Source organism: Manis javanica, chromosome 10 (genome assembly GCF_040802235.1).
Source record: "Manis javanica isolate MJ-LG chromosome 10, MJ_LKY, whole genome shotgun sequence".
NCBI lineage: Eukaryota > Metazoa > Chordata > Mammalia > Pholidota > Manidae > Manis > Manis javanica.
Window position 1 is genome coordinate 45507863 of NC_133165.1, and position 20425 is coordinate 45528287.

The following is a 20425-nucleotide window of genomic DNA, read 5'->3' on the forward strand; positions in this document are numbered from 1 at the left end:
ATTATTCGTTTAAGCCCTCTGACGAGGCGGGAGAAAAAAAGGAGCGCAATGGAACTGCTCGCGCGCAGGCGTGAAATGCCGAAACGCGGGCCGCTTAGCCGGCACCGGGGCGAGTGCGCAGGCGCGAGGTCGGCTGCTCGCCCAAAAAGAGAGGGAGGGGCGGCGGCGGGAGAGCGCTAGGAGTTATAGAGGGCGCGAACGAAACCCTCACGCCTGGCGCTCCCGGAACCCTGCCCCGCCTCCGCGCGCCCGGCGGCCATCCGCGCGCCGCTCCCTCCTCTGGCGCGCTCCAGGCCGCGCCCTTCGCCCTCTCGCCTTCCTAGGCGGGCGGTGCGGAGCGGCTTGAAGGCCGGCGCCTTCTGCGGCCGCCCCGGCAGAGGGGATGTGAGGGGCGGCCCGCGGCCATGGAGACGGGCCCGGCGCCCCTAGTGGCCCCGCCGCGCCGCCATGGCGCCTCCGCGGCCCCCTCGCCGCCGCCCCGCAGCTCCCGGGCCGGGCCCTTCGTGATGGTGGCTCAGGGGCCGCCAGTGACCACAGCCACTTCGGCCCCGGTCACTCTCGTGCCCCCTGGGGAGGCGCTGCCAGCCTGGATACCGGGGCCGACCCAGACCTCGGCTCCAGCCGCGGACGCAGCCCCGGCGGTCGCGGGCAGCACGGTGGTGGTGCTGACTCTGGAGGCGTCACCCGAAACCCCGAGAGCACAGGTCTCCCTAGGCCCAGAGCCCCTGGTGCCTGCGGCAGTGGCAGGAGACAAAATGTCGATGGCTCTGGCTCCTGAGGCCGACTCTCTGAAGACGGAGGAAGCTAGAACCTCACCCGCCCCTGGAACAGGTATCCCCACCAGGACCTCTTCCGGAACGGCTCCTGGGGCCCTGTCCGCCAAACCCCCGCTTGCACCCATGCCGGGAACCATAGTGGCCTCAGGAGTGACTGGACGGGTTGCAGCAGTGACAGCCGGACAGGTGACAAGTGGGCATGGAGGTGCAGCATCAACAGCATGGGCTACAGAGAACCCCTCGGGGCCTGGCACAGGCCCTCCCGGGACGTGTGAGGCCCCGGTAGCTGTCGTGACGGTGACCCCAGCTCTAGAGCCTGCTGAAAACTCTCAGGACCTAGGCTCCACGTCCAGCTTGGGACCTGGCATCTCTGGGCCTCGCGGGCAGGCCCCTGACACTCTGAGCTACTTGGACTCCGTAAGCCTCATGTCTGGAACCTTGGAGTCCTTGGCAGATGATGTGAGCTCCATGGGCTCAGACTCGGAGATAAATGGGCTGGCCCTGCGCAAGACGGACAAGTATGGATTTCTTGGGGGCAGCCAGTATTCAGGCAGCCTGTGAGTATGCGGTGGGCACCCAGTAAGAATGCTTTAGGGAAGCAGAGGTTGTGGAAGGAAAAATGATACAACTTTCCCAGGTTTATAATCCAACAAAAAAAAATGATACTCTGGCAGCCAGTCACCTCTTCAGTTTTAGGGGGTGATTGGTGGAGGTAGGATACTTGGTGAGGTTTCTGTGGCACTCTTTAGAGTTTCTGACCAGGTGTCAAGAGTTCTGGGATTGAGTTTCAGCCTTGCCTTTGATGTGTTGTGTGCCCTTGAGCTAGTGTCTTCCCTATATCTGTGAGGTTTCCTTCTCTATAAAGTGAGAGATTGAGTGAGATGATACTTAAGGTTGTCCCAGGTCCTTGATGTGAAAGTACAGCTACAGGCCAGATATTATGGCTGGTTAGCTGGGCAGGGGTTCTGGTAGAGACCTTTGGTCCCATAGGGGTAGAGTCTGGAAGGGACACAGGTGTCTCCCCTACTCCATACCCCTAGGTCTGATGGGGTGGTGAGTTGGGGAAGTCTGAGTGATGGAGGGGAGACCCTGAAGGCAAGGCCCTTCTGCAAAACAGAAGGGCAGTCTTGTGTTTTCACTGAAGGAAAGGGGTTGGGGGAGGCCTCTTCCCCATTTCCTCATTTCCCCAGCCAGGCTTATTCTTTCCTAGTTCCCTCCAGGGGCCTGAGTCACTCCTGATGTGGGGGTGTGATCACCTCTGACTTCTTCCTTCCCTCTCTCTGGATCCTGTCCATTGTCCCTGTGTTCCTTTAAGTTGCTGGTCAGTTCAACCTACAGCATCTGAGCACCCAGGTGCCAGGCCCTTTGTTGGGTACTATGGATAAAATAGTTGTTTCAAAGCACTCGTCATCTAGAGGAAGAAACAAATACTTACATACCTGGTTTCAATATGTGTTAGATTTAGCCTAGATATCATCACAGGATTTTGTGAGCACTTAGGGAAGGGTTATTTTGCCTAGTTTGGGAGTTCAGCTGAAGTTGATCTGAATTGTGAAAATGAGTAGGATTTAGTTGGGGCTGTGCAGGAAACCTGCCTGCTGGTAGGGGAAGCCCTGTGGGAGGGTATCCTAGGTAGGGTTCATAATCCAACAAAAAGTGAGAACACCTTTGACTGGGCACCAACATTCACGGTCCCTATGAGGGGAAGGCAACTGAAGTTTGACCTTGGTGCTTTCCCATGCATGAAGGATGCATTGCTGTATCCAATTTATAGGTGAGGAAACAGGTTTAGAGCAGCTGAATGAATTTCCTCACTCAAATAATCTGGATCTATGTAACCAACAGCTCTCTACTCAATACCATGCTGCCCTAAGGAAGGTGAATTGAATTTGATTTTAATGAGCCCCTCTTGTATTCAGGCTCTGTGCTGGGTGCTATTTCTCTGCTTTGTTATTTTGTCCCTCTAAAATCCATTCTCCATGCTGGAGGAATGTATTACTTAGGCAAGACCGACTGAGGCACTAGTTACCTTTAAAGCTTTTAGTAACTCCCCATTGGCCACATAGGCTCCTTATTATCTGTGTCTGCTTGTCTGGTCTTCCTCACCATTACTCACTATGCGCTTTGTGCTGTGGTCCTGTTGAACTGATTGTAGTCTCTCTCCCTACATACTAAAGTTGTCCCACCTGCCAGAAAAGCCTTTCCCCCTCTTTTCCTGCTAAGCTCTACTCAGTCCTTCATGGCTTACTTCAGATGTCCCCTCCTCCAGGAAGCCTTCCCTGCTATCCATTTTCCCCACTCCAATTAAGGTGCCTCTTCTGTGCATTTTTGTCATGGTAGTCCCATACCACATTGTAGTTAATCTCCCCTGCTAGCTTGAGCCCTTCTTGAGGACAGGAAAGGTATTTTACTTTTACTTGTCCTTAGTAGAGTTTGGAACTAACTTACAGAAGTTAATGAGAGATAGTCTGTCTGTTTAAGGAGCTTCTAGGACAAAAGAAACTAGTATTTAATGAGACCTTCCATTTAATAACCCTTTGTATACAATTTCTCAATAATCTCATAACTGTGATGTGATGTAGGTGGTAATATCCCATTTTACAAATGAGGAAGAGACTCAGGCTATCATTTGCCAAGACTACCCAACTTCTAAGGGACAGAAGAGGGATTAGAGTTCAGGTCTGTCTAGAAACTCAAGCTTGCTCTTCCATTTCTCTCACCTCCTGGTACTGGCTCCTACAAGTAACTGTTTCAAGACTGATAGGGCATCTTGAGAATGAAACTTGGACAGAGCAGAGGGTGCAAAGAAAGTTTGATTTGCCTGGAATTCTGGGGTGATTTCAGGAAGGAGGAGGCAGAGGGAATTGCATATGGCCCAAGGGATCTCAAGAGTCTGATGGAAGGATATCTAGACATTTGCTTCTAAGGAGACAGAGTGGTATATTAGTTCTGTATTTTATTTTATGGATAATAATTGCTATTACTACTATACCTCATACAACTTCTCAGATACTGTTTTTCTCTCTATCTTATAAGGAAATTGAGGCATAGAGGAATTAAGTGACTTGCCCAAGGTCACCAATGAATATGTGGTAAATCTAGAACTTAGATCTAGATCCAATGCAAGGTGTGGCTTTAAATATGCCATACTGTCTCTGCAGACTTGTATATGTCATAAGTAGGATTTGAATACACCTCTGTATAGAGATCTAACATGAGAACATAATCTCTGTACAGAGATTCCTTCCAAAAGGAAAATGTTCTTGCAGTGTGGCAAACTAGGGCCTTGGATGGCTAAGTGGCCAGATATTCTGATATTTGGTAGCTCATGGAATGCTTTTATGTTTGTTTCTCATTTGAGCCTGGGGCAGTGGCTTGCTTCAGTTTTTATACTGCTAACTGATCCCTTCCATGTCTCCCCATCTGGCAGTGAGAGCTCCATTCCGGTAGATGTTGCTCGGCAGCGGGAGCTCAAATGGCTGGAGATGTTCAGTCACTGGGATAAATGGCTATCACGGCGTTTCCAGAAGGTTTGAGAAGGCTGAGTGGTGGGCAGGGGAGGACCCACATGCTCTGGGGAATCCCAGAAACATGATAGTATCTTCTCTGTGACCACACTGCGGCTGGCGGCGGTGGGGGGTGGTACTTGGGCTGGGAGCAGTATCTTTAAAGATAGAAAGCCAGGGTAGGTCCAGTGGAGTGATATCTGTGGGATGTGGGAGGGATGTCTCAAGGAGCCTGAGGACTGCTGGGCAAAGCGTGGAGGCTGTGCCAGCTCCTGAAGCTATCCATCTACCTGCTACTCTGCCTTAGGTGAAGCTGCGCTGCCGGAAGGGGATACCCTCCTCCCTCAGAGCCAAGGCCTGGCAGTACCTGTCCAATAGCAAGGAACTCCTGGAGCAGAACCCGGGCAAGTTTGAGGTATGTCCAGGGTGTGGGGTCACGTGGTAACTATCTGTGCAAAGGGTGTTATCAGTCCCCCTAGGTTCTGAAATAATCCCTGCTGTCCCACTGCAGGAGCTGGAACGGGCCCCTGGGGACCCGAAGTGGTTGGATGTGATTGAGAAGGACCTGCACCGCCAGTTTCCTTTCCACGAGATGTTTGCTGCTCGAGGCGGGCATGGGTAAGGTGGCCTGATCATGTGAGTCAGCAAACATTTGTTGAAGGCTTCAGTGGATGAAGGCAGTTCTTCCTCCAGGACTTCTAGAAGAGTGGTCTTAATGGACTGAGTGTCAAGCCATACTGAAGGCAGTATACTGGGATGGAGACTCTGGCTGGGGTGGTGGAGGTGGTGGTGGGGGGGGGGAAGAGGAGGCACACTTAGGTCTCACTGAGTAGATTGCATGTGAGCTGGTTTTGAAGGATAGATGGGAGCAGAGTGTGTGAGTGGGGGCCAGGTTTCCTGGATGAGGATTATATAAGATGTGTTTGGGCAGTGGGGTTGGGTAGAGCTGAGACTGGAAAAGCACATTAAGGCCAAATGACCAAGGGCCCTTAAATGATGTTCCAAGGCACTTGGGTTTTGTTCCATGTGCTAGGCTTCCTCAAGATGTATACATACCATTCCCTAGTAATATGCAAGATAATCTTAGGTGGTTCTCATATGGATAATTTAGTAAGTTCATTCTTTTAGCAGATATTTATTGGGTACCTGATATTTGCCAGGCACTGTTCTAGTCACAGATGACAGCAGTCAGCAAAAGATAAAAACTGCTCTCATGGGGTTAATTATACTTTAGTGGGGATAGACAATAACTAAGATAAAGAAGGAAGCATGTTGTTTGTGAAATCATGGTATTAAAGAAGAGTTTAAAGCAAGAAAGGGGAATGGAGAATGTAAATGGAGATGGAGTTAGAAGTGACCTGAGCTGACTTGTGTTTTAAGAGGACCATTCTGGCTGCTGTGCTGAGAATAGACTATAGGAGACAAGGGCAGAAGCAGAGACCAGCTAGAGACTATATTCATAATCCAGGGTAGAGATGGTGATTGATAGACCAGTATGGTAGCAGTGGAACTATGGGGAGAGGTAGTTGGATTCTGGATACATTTTGAAGGTAGAGCTAAAAGGGTCTGCTGGTGGATTAGACATGGAATGTGGGAGAGAGAGAAAAGGAAAGAGGAGTGAAAGCTGACTGTTAAGGCTTTTGGTCTGAGAAACCAGAAGAATGGAGTTGCTATATGGATGGGGAAAACTGGGGGGGGGGGGGGGGAGTAGATTCAGAGGGTATATCAGGAGCTTGGTTTTAGAATGTGAACTTTGAAATGCCTATTGCATATCTAGATGGTGATGTCAGGCAAATTGGATGTATGATATATATACAAGTCTGGATTTGGGGGAAAGATTTAAATTAAACTGTTGATAAATTGGAAATTGAGAATTGTCAGAGTCTAGATGGGACTAAATCCCACCCATGGGACTGGATGAGGTCATTAAGGTAACAAGTATAGATACGAAAGGAAATTCAAAGATTGAGACCTGCAGCTCTAGCATTTCAAGAATGAGAAGATGAGAAAGAACCAGCAAGGAGATTGGAAGGGGAAGTTGGAGAGGTAAAGAAGAACCAGGAGAGCATGATTCCTGGAAGCAAAGTGAAGAGGGGTCTCAGGATCGGCTATACAAAATGGTACCAATGGGTCAGCTAAGTCAAGCCTGCAAATTGACATCTGGACTTAGCAGTGTGGAGGTAGGTCATTGGCAACCTTGATAGAAGCAGTTTTGTGTGGAGCAGTTGAAGCCTGACTGGAGAATGGGAGGAAAGAAATGGAAAACGGTGAGCCTGTACTCTGGAGGAGTTTTGCTGAATAGGTAAAGGAAAGAAATGGTGTGGTATCTGGAGGAGAAGATAGGGTCTAGAGACTTTTTTTTAAACTAGAGAAAAGCTAGATGTTGGTGTATCAACGTGAATAACCAGTAAAGAGAGAAATTAACAATGCAGTAGAGATGAGAAGGTTGCTGGAGTGATGGCCTGTGTAGGAAAGAGGGGATGGGATCCAGTGCCCAAGTGAAAAGGCTGTGCTTGGCCAGGATCACAGACAGTTCACCCACAGCAACAGGGGAGAAGGCAGGGACACAGAAGCAGATGGGTTGGTGAATGTAGATGGGAACTGGTGGAAGTTACACTTTTAATTTACTATGCATAATGTACAATAACTAGCATATCAAACCTGGTGTTTCATGGATGCTGTTGCACAGTGGGGAACAAATATTACATAAATAATAGGGGTGGTATGCCGATAAAGCACAAATGAAGATCACACTTCCATGACTGAAGTTTGGGTAATGCTGTTCTAAGCAGTGGTCAGAAGTATGTGTGTGACTGGAGGCAGCTATCTGGGAGATCATTATTTTTGCGTAAGAGATGAAGGTCTGAGCTGTGAAGTGGCTGTGGAGGTGGAGAGAAGGAACAGACATGAATGAAATTCAGGATATAGTGTTTGTGAGACTTGGCGGTTAGCCATGGAGAGTGATGAAGGCTCTCTGTTTCCTGATGTGGGGCTGAGTGCATGGAATTCCCACAGTGACAGGGCACCCTCAAGGAAGAGGAGCAGGTCTAGGGTAGAGATTTTATCCTTTTGGATACAGAGACAAGAAAAAGGCTTCTCAAGCCTTCATCAAGAACCTGGGTCCATTCTGCATGCTGGCAGGGAACTGATGAAATCCAGTTGAGATGGATAATGCAAGACGTGCACTGGGAGAGCTCCTGGTCCGGGATGATAAAAGCATTCAGGCAGTGCTAGAAGAGGGCTGATGCTGTGGTTAGTGAAAACTTCCAGAAGTCGGTGACCTTGAAGGTTTATGGGATGGTTGCAGATGGAAGGAGAGCACAGCCTGTGCTGGGTATGGGCAGGGAGCAAGTGGTGTGTGCAGGCAAAGGTGGAAGACTGGGGCCTGGAATGCTTTGATTAGGGTCTGAGTCTTTTGTTTGTGGTAAAGCTTGGAAGTTAACCTGGAACTGGCTCTAGGAGGGATCTGGGTTGGGTCTGTTGCGGCGGTGGGTTTAGTTGGGGGCGGAGCACTCCCAACTCCTATGATTGCCCTCATGTCTTTCCCAATACCCACAGGCAACAGGACCTGTATAGAATATTGAAGGCCTACACTATCTACCGACCCGACGAGGGCTACTGCCAGGCCCAGGCCCCAGTGGCTGCTGTGCTACTTATGCACATGCCTGCTGAGGTCAGCATGCACTGGTCCTGGCTGGGGAGGGGCTGGGAGGATCTGGCCAGCAGTGGTGATGGGGAATCTCTCTGCTCATTTCTCAGGCCCTAACCCTCTCTCCTTGCTCTTACCCTTCTCAGCAAGCCTTTTGGTGCCTGGTGCAGATCTGTGACAAGTACCTCCCCGGTTACTACAGTGCAGGGCTGGTGAGCATCTCGAGGCTGGGTGCAGCGGGGGCTGTGACCATACCACAAGGGTGCAGTGAGGTCTTTATCCCACACTGTGCTCTATCCCTTTGCTATGTGCCTTGCCCACTGAGGTGAAGACTCCCTACCAGGGCCAGTTCTATCCCCAGGGAGCCACATCAGGCCTCTTCTTACGGCTTAACCCACTTCCAGGAGGCCATTCAGCTGGATGGAGAAATCTTTTTTGTGCTGTTGCGCCGGGCCTCCCCACTGGCACATCGGCACCTGCGGCGGCAACGCATTGACCCTGTGCTCTACATGACGGAATGGTTCATGTGCATCTTTGCTCGCACCCTTCCCTGGGCTTCAGTGCTGCGTGTCTGGGATATGTTCTTCTGTGAAGGTACTTTTGTAGCCATTCGGGCCATGAGGGGTCTGGGGTTTCCATGATGGCTGCCAGAGGGTGGCCCACTGCCAGAAGGTACTGTTGGGCCTAGGCTTCACTGTAAACAGTCTGGGGGCTGGGGAAAGTGAGGCCTGTTTTGTCTCCACAACCAATCTCAGACCCTGTTTTCCCTCCCAGGAACTTGAAACCCATGGCAGCTCATTTCCCTTCTTGGGCCTTCAGTTTCCCCATTTGTCAGGTTGGCAGTAGGCAGAGATGGGGGCTATGAGTCCTTCCTAAATGGGACAGGCTGAGATCCCAGGCCTGGTCACCCATACTCTCTTCTCTGGTCCTGCAGGCGTCAAGATCATCTTCCGGGTGGCCCTGGTGCTGCTGCGGCACACTCTTGGCTCAGTGGAGAAGCTGCGCTCCTGCCAAGGCATGTATGAAACCATGGAGCAGCTGCGCAATCTTCCCCAGCAGTGCATGCAGGAGGACTTTCTGGTGCATGAGGTAGGTCCTGGCCTGAGCACACCCCATACCTGGTTCAGCTCATCCCCACCCTTACTTCATTCTGATACCCATTTCTTCTCTGCTAGGTGACCAACCTCCCAGTGACGGAAGCACTGATTGAGCGAGAGAATGCAGCCCAGCTCAAGAAGTGGCGGGAAACCCGGGGGGAGCTACAGTATCGGCCCTCACGACGACTACATGGCTCCCGGGCCATCCATGAGGAGCGCCGCCGGCAACAGCCACCCCTAGGTCCCTCCTCCAGCCTCCTCAGCCTCCCTGGCCTCAAGAGCCGAGGCTCCCGGGCAGGTGGAGGAGCCCCCTCTCCACCTCTTCCTGCCCGCAGGGCCAGTGTTGGGCCTACCCCAGGGCCAGTGGTCACTGCTGAGGGACTGCATCCATCCCTTCCTTCACCTACTGGCAATAGCATGCCACTTGGTTCCAGCAAGGAGACTCGAAAGCAGGAGAAGGAGCGGCAGAAACAGGAGAAGGAACGTGAGAAGGAGCGGCAGAAACAGGAGAAAGAGCGGGAGAAGCAGGAGAAGGATCGGCAGAAGTGGGAAAAAGAGCAGGAGAAGGAACGGCAGAAGCAGGAGAGGAAGGCCCAAGGCAGAAAGCTTTCACTGCGACGGAAGGCAGAGGGGCCCCCAGCTCCACAGGATGGTGGGGACAGGTCTGTGGCTTCTGAGGCCCGGCAGGATGCTTACTTCTGACCTCTGTTCTGGGGCTGGACTGCATGGCCCCCCTCTTTTTCCCTCAGCCAGGAGTGCTGCCTCCAACGCCCTGGCAGGAAAGTGGCTTGATTCTCCATCTCCTTGCTAGCTGCCAGGACAGTCAGAGTGAACAGGGCAGCTGCATTTCCCTGGGCAGCCATGACCAAGTCTGGAGTCCCTCACCTCCAATTAGGCCCAGCTGGGGTCTCTGTCACTCCTGCCCCAATTCCCTCTGGGGTCCCTTCCCAGGTGCTGTCCTGATTGGCTTTTTGTCACCTCAGGGGTGACTCTTGGCAATGGGAGTCAGCAGTTTTCAGATTCTTATATCTTAGTTGATCCCTTACCCATGAAGCGGAGCTGGGTTCCTATTTCCCTTCTTCAATCCTGCCTGTCTCCTCCACTTCCTGGCTGGGCCCAAGGCTCTCCTCACTCGATTTCTGGACATCTCTGTGTTATAATTACGTACAGAAGACATGGTCAGCCTGGGGTGGGGGTGTTTGCTTTGTCTTCTGTCGTTTGGTTTTCCTTCCACAGTGTTCTTACACTCAAGTTTATTTAAGGGGACATGCACTGGAACAGGAATGTACCCCACTTCCCTACCTACCACCCTCCTTGATTTCCTTCCTCTTCACCTACCTTCCTATGTATTTCCAGACATCCCCCTGCTTTGTCTCACCAGGGCCCCCATCTTTCACCTGTTCTCTTCCATCTCTCCAGCCCCTTTTGGGGTAAGGGGTCTTCCCTTGAGCTCCATGGGGTGGAACCCAATGTTTACATTCTCTTCTGTCTCTGCCCCACTCTGCGGCGCTTTGAGGAGCAGGAAAAGAATCTGCTGTTGTACTTGGGCCTGTCTCCTGCCTTGTTATTTGATGAAGGGCGTCAGAATGAGGACTAGGGAGGGAGAAGGCAACAGAGCGATTCAAAATCTGGGTGTCTATTGAAGCAGCTGGCTGGTCTTGGCAGGTAGGTACCTCTTGGCCTTTGGTCCATCTCTCAGTCATTCATCAGCAAGCAATGGTTGAGTTCCTGCTCAAACTTTGCTTGGAATCTGCTGCCTCCATTATCACTGGCCTCCTGGAGCCCTCTCTGTACCACTTGCAGTACCAGGATCTCCTTCCCAAAGTGTTCATGCAACTCCTGGAAGCTGGAGGGGAAGCTGAGGGTGCTTAGGAAGCCACAGTCCTCTAGAGGTGAGCTGGGCTCTTGCCCAGCTGCCTGGCACAGCTCCTGGTACTGGGCCTCCAGGCAGGGTAGCAGTGAAGCCAGCTGCCTCCAACTCACCCCAGCCAGTGCCTACAGCCAGGCTCCTAGCTCTTCCTGGTTTTCTGCTGTCAGCTTGTAAGACCTGCCCACCTGTTGTGCCCTCCAACCCTGGGGTCAGGATGGTAAAGGCATAGGGTTCAGTGGCTCCAAGGCGTGACTCCACCTGGCAGTTCTCCAACAGCATGAGGCTTAGGGGGTTGCGATCTGCCTGGTGCTCCAGGTAGAAGAGGTTTACCCAGAGGCTGAACCAGCGGTGCTGGTTGATGATATTTAGAGTCCCTTTCTTTAGCAAGATTCCTTCACGGTCTGGAGCCTGTGTTTCTGGAGCCTGTGTTTCGTACCCTCGGAAAAAACAGCACAGACTTTCAGTGCAGTATTCATGATAGACCTGTCTGGAAGGAGACCCTGGGGGCATGAGAGAGAAGGGTTGGCCCGTCTTATCTGGGAAACTCCCATACTGTCCAGTAAGCTCTTCCTGGGCACAGCCTTAGTCTAGTGGGATTGAGACAAGTGTCCTCAAGGGCGAGAGGTCTTGTCCCCACAGTACTGGGACCTGCTCCTCCCTCTTCCCAACCACAACTGGGCTGATTATAGAGCCTGGGCAGAAGTCCCCGGCTGGGGCCGTTTTAAAGAGAGGGGCTTTATCCTGTGGTTGTGGTCTGAGAGAAAGGCACTGCTGCTCTTCTCCAGGCCTACCTGAGATCAGGGCACAGGCTTCTAACCAGACTACTGGGTATGGTTGCCACTGCCACCTCTCCTGTGATGGCTCTTCCCACCTCAAACCACGAACTCAGTATAGGCGTGGGGTGAATGACTTCCTCTGGGCCCCAAAGGGAGCTGGGTTTATAAAGTGCCCCAGAAACATAAAGGGCCTTCAGGTGGGCTCCCCAGGGAAAAGAGGAAGGTCGCACCGGGACGCTGAGAGTAGGAAGGCAGGATTTATGAGATGATGAGGGGCGCAGAGCCCTTGGCCAGTCCTGGGGGAAAGGTGACAACCCTGGGAGGGAAACTAAGGCAGAAACCCACTGGACCTGCTCGAACTTTGCTCCTTTATCGTGACCCCGGACGCCCCTTTAAGTACATTGCACTCCACTTTTTCCCCGGAGCCTCTAGCTGCTGTAGGAGGGAATCGAAATCACTTCCTGCTATCCCTCTGGTTCGATCAGCGTCTAGGCGTTCACAGGTCCTCCCTTCTAGCCACCATCGCCCCACAAATCACGTCATTTCGGTGACGGGGTGTGTCTTCCTCCGCTCACGGCCCACTTCCGCTCGCTCTTCCAGTTAGTGCTCTAACGCGAGGGAAGCCGCTTCCGGCCTTCCGTGGCGCCTTCAGAAGTTCTCTTCCGGGTGATGGCGGCCGGGTGTCCCGGATATAGCCCTGGCGAAAGCGTCGTTGCTCTTCCCTGATTATCCGGGTCCATTAGGTGAGAACAAGGGTGGGACTGCTCGAATTTCCGTGGCCCTGCCGCCTCTCTAGTTTGTACACACTAGCCCTGGATAGTTGGGGGTCATCCTGCGGAGTTGGGAGGCCACGCGGGAAGGAGCGTAGCAGACAGGGCGCCAAGTCCTGGGCCTTCCGGGCGCCGAGGGAGCTGGGAGTGGAGGAGCGGTGTCCGCCCGCGGAGCCCCATTACGCCCAGGACTGCGGGGAGTGGGGTGGTCATGCGGGGGAGCCCAGCTTCTTTCGTCAAGGGTGGGGGTGCCCATGGGGAGCTCCTCCGCGCGTCCTCCTCAGCGTCCCCGCTCCAGCAACTCTTTCGGATGAAGTCCCTGGTGCCTTCTGGCTGACAACATTCTTTCGGCACCAGGTTCTTGTGTTCCCTTCTCTCCCCAACTGGATCTAGTTACGTACAAGCTGAACTATTTGTTGTACTGGGGGCCCTCTCGCGGTGAGGATCCTCATTGCCCAGTTCCCTCAATCTACTCCCTTTCCTCGGCTCAGCTAGGGGAAGGCCATCTGTGTCCAGTCATGCCAAAGAGAAAAGTGACCTTCCAAGGCGTGGGAGATGAGGAGGATGAAATCGTTGTTCCCAAGAAGGTGAGGGGGCCAGATTCCTGCGTTCTGGGGAGGAGTGAAGAGGAAAAAAGGAACTAGAAGCCAGGAGAGGAAAGAAGTTGTGGGGACAAAGAAAGGGTAAAAAGGAGTAACATTTCTATATGTTGTCTGAGAAATGGTTTGGAGGATTTGCAGTTTGAGTCCAGATCCTAGAGTATTTGGAGGAATAGTCAGTAACTGCATTTCATGGCTTGCTGCCTCCTGCTCACAGCTGTTGGACCCTGTGGCTGGGGCAGGGGGTCCTGGGAGCCGCTTCAAAGGCAAACACTCTTTGGACAGCGATGAGGAGGAGGAGGAGGGGTCCAGCAAATATGATATCTTGGCCTCAGAGGATGTAGAAGGTGAGCTAAACCCCAAAATTGACTCTCTGTTGGAGGAATAAATAGGGGCTTCTGGGGATGTGGGATAGGGAGGCGCCTTTCTCTCTTTTGCATGCCTAGCATGGGACCCCTGTATCTTTGGTACAGGTCAGGAAGCAGCCACACTCCCAAGTGAGGGAGGTGTGAGGATCACACCCTTCAACCTGCAGGAAGAGATGGAGGAAGGCCACTTTGATGCTGATGGCAACTACTTTTTGAACCGGGATGCTCAGATCCAAGATAGCTGGTTGGACAACATTGACTGGGTGAGGTCCAGGGCCTGGCATGCCTGGAGGCCTGAAGGCAACAAGTGCTGGGCTTGAGTCCTGCTGGCAGTTTGTAGAACCTGCCCCCCCCACCCCATTTTCATCTTACAGGTGAAGATCAGGGAACGGGCACCAGATCAGCTCCCCCTGTTAGACTCAGAAGAGGAGGACAACCTGGGTCGGACACCAATGAGTGCCCAAGCCCTCCTGGAAGGCCTTCTGGAGCTGTTGTTGCCAAGAGAGACAGTGGCTGGGGCCCTGAGGCGTCTGGGGGCCCGGGGTGGAGGCAGAGGGGGCAGCAGGGGGCCTGGGCGGCCCAATTCACCCCAGCGTTTAGACCGGCTTTCCGGGTTGGCCGACCAGATGGTGGCCTGGGGCGATCTTGGTGTGTATCAGGAGACAAGGGAACGCTTGGCCATGCGTCTGAAGGGGTTGGGGTGTCGGACTCAGGGACCCTCTGACCCCACACCTTCACCCTCTCTGGACATGTTTGCTGAGGAAGTGTCAGAGGGGGAGCTGGAGACCCCAACTCCTGTCCAGAGAGGAGGTAAGGTTGAATGGCAGAGAAGGGGTGTGTGGGCAGGGCACTTGAACTAAGCCCAAATGACTTTGCCTGTTTTTAGAAGCAGAGTTGTCAGGAGATGGTCTGGTGGATGTGATGTGGGAATATAAGTGGGAGAACACAGGTGATGCTGAGCTGTACGGGCCCTTCACCAGCACCCAGATGCAGGTAAGCCCTTTCTACTTCATCTGTCTTTTCTCTCCCTGCCCCCACCCCATCAGTCTTCCCTAGCTCTGCTCTCTTGCAGACCTGGGTGAATGAAGGCTACTTCCCGGATGGTGTTTATTGCCGAAAACTGGACCCACCTGGTGGACAGTTCTACAACTCCAAGCGGATTGACTTTGATCTCTACACCTGAGCCTGCTGAGAGCTCATTTTGGGGGCCCGTTTTTCCTGAACTCTGTGGAGGAACCTCCAGCTGCCTTAGGCAGTGAGCATATCCAGGGGCCACTTTTCAGTCAATTTCCCTTTCCCAATAAAAGCCTTCAGTTGTGTATTAGGGCCTTGGCAGTGCTTGTGACCAGAAGCCAGGAACCTTCTCCACAGCCTGTTTGGACTCATCTCAGTCCTTGAGTGTTTCCTTTTGAAGTTCCTCCTTGGGAGTTTCTGGTCCTTTGAACCACCTCACCTTTTTTACCACTCCTAGGGGAGAGCCGGGGCTGGCTCTGCCTGTGGTCTTCTACCTGGACTCTGCTCACTATCTACAAATCTCTTTACTCATGTACTGTTTTGGTTTCCTCTGGAGTTTCCTGTTTTGCGGTTCTTATATGGCTTTTAGGACCTCAGAGTCTCTGTCCTTGGAGCCAGTATAGGATAGAGCCCCAGAAGAGATTTTAGGGCTGGAAGGGGTGGGACAACTGTTGGGAGTGAGCAGGAAGCCTGGTACTAACTGGCTTCCCACTATCTTAAGTGCAAACTCATTGTTGGCACTTGAAGGACTCTAGAAGGCCAGCCATGCATTGAACAAGCACAAAGAGGGGCACTTGCCTCACTGGAGGTCACACAGCAAATCAGAGGCTGGCCCAACCCAATGGGTTTCTTTTCCAGACTTTTTCTTGGCACCAGGCCTTTTCTGCCTGGCCTTTGAGGCCCTGAGACTTATATTTCCTAGGCTCCCACAGTGTGCCTGGCACTTGGCTACTGCCTTGAGGGAACTGAGATAATGGCTGGTCTCCTTTCAGGAATTCAGAATTTGGAGGGGGTTGGGCAGGAGACTGGTATAATTGTATTGTCTGGACCTAACACCTCACACCTCCCAGCAGTGCTGCCAGGTGCCACCTCAAACCCAGTTAGGCTGATTGATCTTTTCCATCTCAGCTGTCCTTCGGAATCTCATGGGGAGCTATAAAATTACTCAGCTTCTGAATTAATTGGTCTAGGTAGTGGCCTGGCAGTTGGGTCTTAACAGCTCCCAGCTGTTAGCAGTGTACGGCCAGGTGGTTCTCTGCTGGCATGACTCCCACGACAGGTTATACCTTAGGAGAGGGGCTGGGTCCTGGATCCTGCTGTGGTAGTCAAGCTGAGTGTGCATGTGGCCAGGTCTCTGGTGGAGTCTGTTAGTTGTGGGAGAGCTGAGCACCAGAGCCCAGGGACACATGGGAACTCCAGAGTGGAAGGACCCAGGCTAGGAACTAGGAAAGACTTGATGTGGGGTGGTGATACTTGAAGCTCTAGTGAAGTCTCTGACTTTGTAATAATTAGGCCCACTAGAGTGCCAGCCCAAACCTGGCTTTCAATGACTCCAAGATGCCTTCAGTTGTAAAGCATCCTCCTTTATGTGTCATGAAGAAAGAAAACTGTCAATTAGTGATAAAATGTCATTAACTGAAAGATACTTCCTGATTTCAGCAGTGTTCAGAAGTGAAAAGGTATCTTAGGACCAGTGACATGCAGTGTTCAACTTCATATCCCCAGTGATATGGGAGGTGTAAATGGTGAATAGATGGGAGCCAAGGGAGTCCCTGGATGTGGCACAGGCACCTCAGGTTCCCTCTATCCTGGGCTGACCTCACTTTCCCCTCAGGGCCTCCAGTGTACCTCCCTGGTGACATCCTGTGAGGCAGAGTCCCTGAAGATGTCCACATCCTCAACCTCAGAACCTGTGAATGAGCCCAATGTAATCACAAGTGTCCTATAAAGACAGGAAGTCACAAGGGTCAACGTGAGGCAGGTGAAAATGATACAGTGCTGCTGGCTCTGAAGACAGGGGAAAAGTCCTTGTGCCAAGGAACAATGGTCTGGAAGCTGGAAGAGGCAAGAAGACAACTATTCCCAGAGCTTCCACAAAGAAGCAGCCCCACTGAGGATTTTAGTCTAGTATAAACCATTTTGGACTTCCAACGTCAAAAAGTCTAGTAAAATTGCTTTGTAAAACAAACAGTATGTGGTCATTACAGCCCCAGTAGGAAATGAACACATACCCCACCCAGCTGAATGCCTCTCCCCTTAATGAATGTCCCTTTAATTCTCTCTTCCTGTGGCCATGTCCCTCCCTCTTTCAAGCCTTTATCAGCAATTAACTCCTTTGCTTTCAAAAAAGAAAACAACTATGTATATGTATGTGTGTATATGTAATTTTTATTTTAAACTTTTTATATTTTACAATGGCTTTGCAGATTTACAGAAAACCTAACAATAGTACAGCAAGTTCACCCAGTTCCCCATAAACATCTTTCAGTGGTACATATGTTACAGCTAATGAACCATACCAATACTGTTTTGTTTTTTTAAAATTTTGGTATCATTAATATACAATTACATGAGCAACGTTATGGTTACTAGATTCCCCCATTATCAAGTCCCCACCACATACCCCATTATAGTCACTGTCCATTAGTGTAGTAAGATGCTATAGAGGCACTACTTGTCTTCTCTGTGCTATACTGCCTTCCCGTACCACCCACCTTTCACATTATGTGTGCCAATCGTAATGCTCCTTTTCCCCCCTTATCCCTCCCTTCCCGCCCATCTTTCCTAGTCCCTTTCCCTTTGGTAAGTGTTAGTCCATTCTTGGGTTCTGTGAGTCTTCTGCTGTTTTGTTCCTTCAGTTTTTGTTTTGTTCTTACACTCTACAGATGAGTGAAATCATTTGATACCTGTCTTTCTCCACCTGGCTTATTTCACTGAGCATAATACCCTGTAGCTCCATCCATGTTGTTGCAAATGGTAGGATTTGTTTTCTTATGGCTGAATAATATTCCATTGTGTATATGTACTACCTCTTCTTAATCCATTCATCTACTGATGGACACTTAGGTTGCTTTCATTTCTTGGCTATTGTAAATAGTGCTGCAATAAACACAGGGGTCCTTATGTTCTTTTGAAACTAGGCTGCTGCATTCTTAGGGTAAATTCCTAGGAGTGGAATTCCTGGGTCAAATGGTATTTCTATTTTGAGTTTTTTGCGGAACCTCCATACTGCTTTCTACAATGGTTGAACTAATTTACATTCCCATCAGCAGTGTAGGAGAATTCTGCTTTCTTCACATCCTGGTCAGCACTTGTTACTAGTCTTTTCTATGTTGGCCATCCTAACTGGTGTGAGGTGATGTTGTGGTTTTAATTAGCATTTCCCTGATAATTAGCAATGTGGAGTATCTTTTCATGTGTCTGTTGGCCATCTGAATTTCTTTGGAGAATTCTTTGACTATTTGGGGTTTTTTGTGGTTCCATATGAGTTTTTCTTTTCTTTTTGGTATCATAAATCTACAATTACATGAGGAACATTATGGTTACTAGTCGCCCCCCATCACCAAGTATCTGTTCAGCTCCTCTGCCCATTTTTTAATTGGATTATTTGCCTCTTGTTTGTTGAGGCATGTGAGCTCTTTATATATTTTGGATGTCAACCCCTTATTGGACATGTCGTTTACAAATATATTCTCCCATACTGTAGGATGCCTTTTTGTTCTACTGATGGTGTCCTTTGCTGTACACAAACTTTTTAGTTTGATACAGTACCACTTGTTCATTTTGCTTTTGTTTCCCTTGCCCGGGGAGATGTGGTCGTGAAGAAGTTGCTCATGTTTATATTCAAGAGAGTTTTGCCTATGTTTTCTTCTAAGAGTTTTATGGTTTCATGGCTTACATTCAGGTCTTTGATCCATTTTGAGTTTACTTTTGTGTATGGAGTTAGACAGTAATCTAGTTTCATTCTCTTACATGTAGCTGTCCTGTTTTGCTAACAACTGTTGAAGGAGGCTGTCATTTCCCCACTGTATATCCATAGCTCCCATATTGTATATTAATTAACCATATATACTTGGGTTAGTATCTGGACTCTCTATTCTATTCCACTGGCCTAGGGGTCTGTTCTTGTGCCAGTACCAAATTGTCTTGATTACTGTGGCTTTGTAGTAGAGCTTGAAGTTGGGAAGTGAGAATCCTCCTTCTTTTTTCTTCCTTCTCAGGATTGCTTGGCTATTCTTGGATTTTTGTGGTTCCATATAAGTTTTTTTTTTTGTGGTATCATTAATCTACAATTACATGAGGAACATTATGTTTACTAGACTCCCCCATCACCAAGTTCCCCCCACATACCCCATTACAGTCACTGTCCGTCAGCATAGTAAGATGCTGTAGAATCACTACTTGTCTTCTCTGTGTTGTACAGCCCTCCCTGTGACCACCCCCATTATATATGCTAATAATAATGCCCCCTTTCTCCCCCCGCCCCATCCCTCCCTTCCTACCCATTATCCCCAGTCCCTTTCCCTTTGGTAAATGTTAGTCCATTCTTGGGTTCTGTGAGTCTTCTGCTGTTTTACTCCTTCAGTTTTTTCTTTGTTCTTATACTCCACAGATGAATGAAATCATTTGATAACTTGTCTTTCTCTGCCTGACTTATTTCACTGAGCATAATGCAACGGAGTGCAGAGAGTATCAAGAGTCAGGAAAAAGAACTAATGACACTTAACCTGACTGCCTACAGCGAGAGCCACCCAGTCTTTTCTTGTGTAAATTACCTGAGGCTTTTGAGAAATGTGCCTACCCTAAGTTAGATAACTAGAAGTGAGCAACAGCCTGGGAACGCCTGGGGATGTAAGTCACATAGACATGCTTGGGTAAGCAAGAGATAACAATTGAAGCGGGCAGGCAACTGGTGCGTTCCCTAAAAAGGTTACAATGTTTCCCATTGGTTACAATATAGAGTGTGTTTTAAACCTATTAGTTGTAGAACTGCATGGGCTTTGGTGTAATGGCTGTGAAGATCCTATATAATCAGTACCCAAAGTTGCTTCGGGGTCGGCAGCTCAGACTCGGCCTGCATGTCAGGGGAGGTGCTGTTGACCCCAGCTTGCTGGCTGAATAAAGACTTTGCTTGGATTTTCATCTCCGTGTCCGTGTGTCTTGTTCTCTGGGAAACCCCGGAGTCCTAGACCCTAACATTTGGGGGCTCATCCGGGATCCGTGCGGCTTCCCTGAGAACAAAGGACGGCTGGAGGCAAGGTCTAATTGTCTGGACGGGGCAGTGTAATTTGAGGGTCGCCCCCTCGTGTCTGCATAAATCCATTATAAAGCGGGAGTCACCATTCCATGTATGGTCTCGGGTTAGTGACCCCGAGTGAGAGAGTCTGGGTTGGTAGTCCTTGCCCCTGGGTTAGTGACCCTGGGTGAAGTCCAGGTGACTAACCCTGGCCCTAGGGTCTGAGTGACTCGGCCTTAGGAAAGCGAGTCCAATCGGCAGGAACCTGGCGCCCGACGAGGAAAGGATCGAGCTCGTCACCCTGCGGCAGTCCAAGTGGACGCCTTTTGGGAGAATCATGAGAGTTTTTGAGGATCCTGAAAATGGTGAGGGTTGTGCGCACCAGAGTGAAAGAAGGACCGGTCCGAACGAGTGCGATCAGATGTGGTGTGTGTGCTTGGTGTTATCATTGATTGTTTTATTGTGTTTTGGTTTCGGTTTATATTTTATTTTGCGCTTCTCATTTTAAGTTTCCTTGTTCTAAGGTTCTCCTGCTCTCTCCGTTCCTCCTTTCTGCCACTACATCATTCCCCGCGGGCATGGGTCGGGCAATTAAGAGCCATTAGGGCACCCGCCCGTAGAAGACTCCCATGACAGGATAAGGGGGTCACAGCCACGAATCCCAGATAAATTCGTGTCCCCCGCAGAAGAAAAACTGTGCAACGACAGGCACCCGTTCACAAGCACATACAACAGTCATCTTGTTTGAAGTGGCATCTTCATCC

The 20425-nt window shown here is 50.6% G+C and overlaps 2 protein-coding genes across 4 annotated transcripts; both read left to right on the forward strand.

Annotated features, from left to right (window-relative positions):
- Window positions 1-228: 228 nt before the first annotated feature.
- TBC1D10B (TBC1 domain family member 10B) lies at window positions 229-10575 on the forward strand. The gene is made up of 9 exons (XM_017672107.3): window positions 229-1333; window positions 4207-4306; window positions 4590-4697; window positions 4794-4900; window positions 7841-7955; window positions 8078-8143; window positions 8336-8525; window positions 8866-9020; window positions 9107-10575. Exons 1-9 carry the CDS (start codon window positions 405-407, stop codon window positions 9728-9730), a joined length of 2394 nt encoding a protein of 797 aa, XP_017527596.2. The 5' UTR covers window positions 229-404; the 3' UTR covers window positions 9731-10575.
- Window positions 10576-10723: 148 nt separating this feature from the next.
- Window positions 10724-19567, forward strand: CD2BP2 (CD2 cytoplasmic tail binding protein 2). Of its 3 annotated transcripts, XR_012122232.1 has the most exons (8): window positions 10724-12417; window positions 12936-13031; window positions 13261-13390; window positions 13517-13674; window positions 13786-14221; window positions 14298-14404; window positions 14484-14666; window positions 16260-19567. XR_012122232.1 is itself a non-coding variant. In XM_017672109.3 (7 exons), exons 2-7 carry the CDS (start codon window positions 12963-12965, stop codon window positions 16371-16373), a joined length of 1014 nt encoding a protein of 337 aa, XP_017527598.1. In that variant the 5' UTR covers window positions 10724-12417; window positions 12936-12962; the 3' UTR covers window positions 16374-19567. The 3 variants fall into 3 exon arrangements, 2 of the variants coding, with proteins under 2 accessions (XP_017527598.1, XP_017527599.1); XM_017672109.3 differs by lacking the exon at window positions 14484-14666; XM_017672110.3 differs by lacking the exon at window positions 16260-19567 and having other exon boundaries at window positions 14484-14801.
- Window positions 19568-20425: the final 858 nt, after the last annotated feature.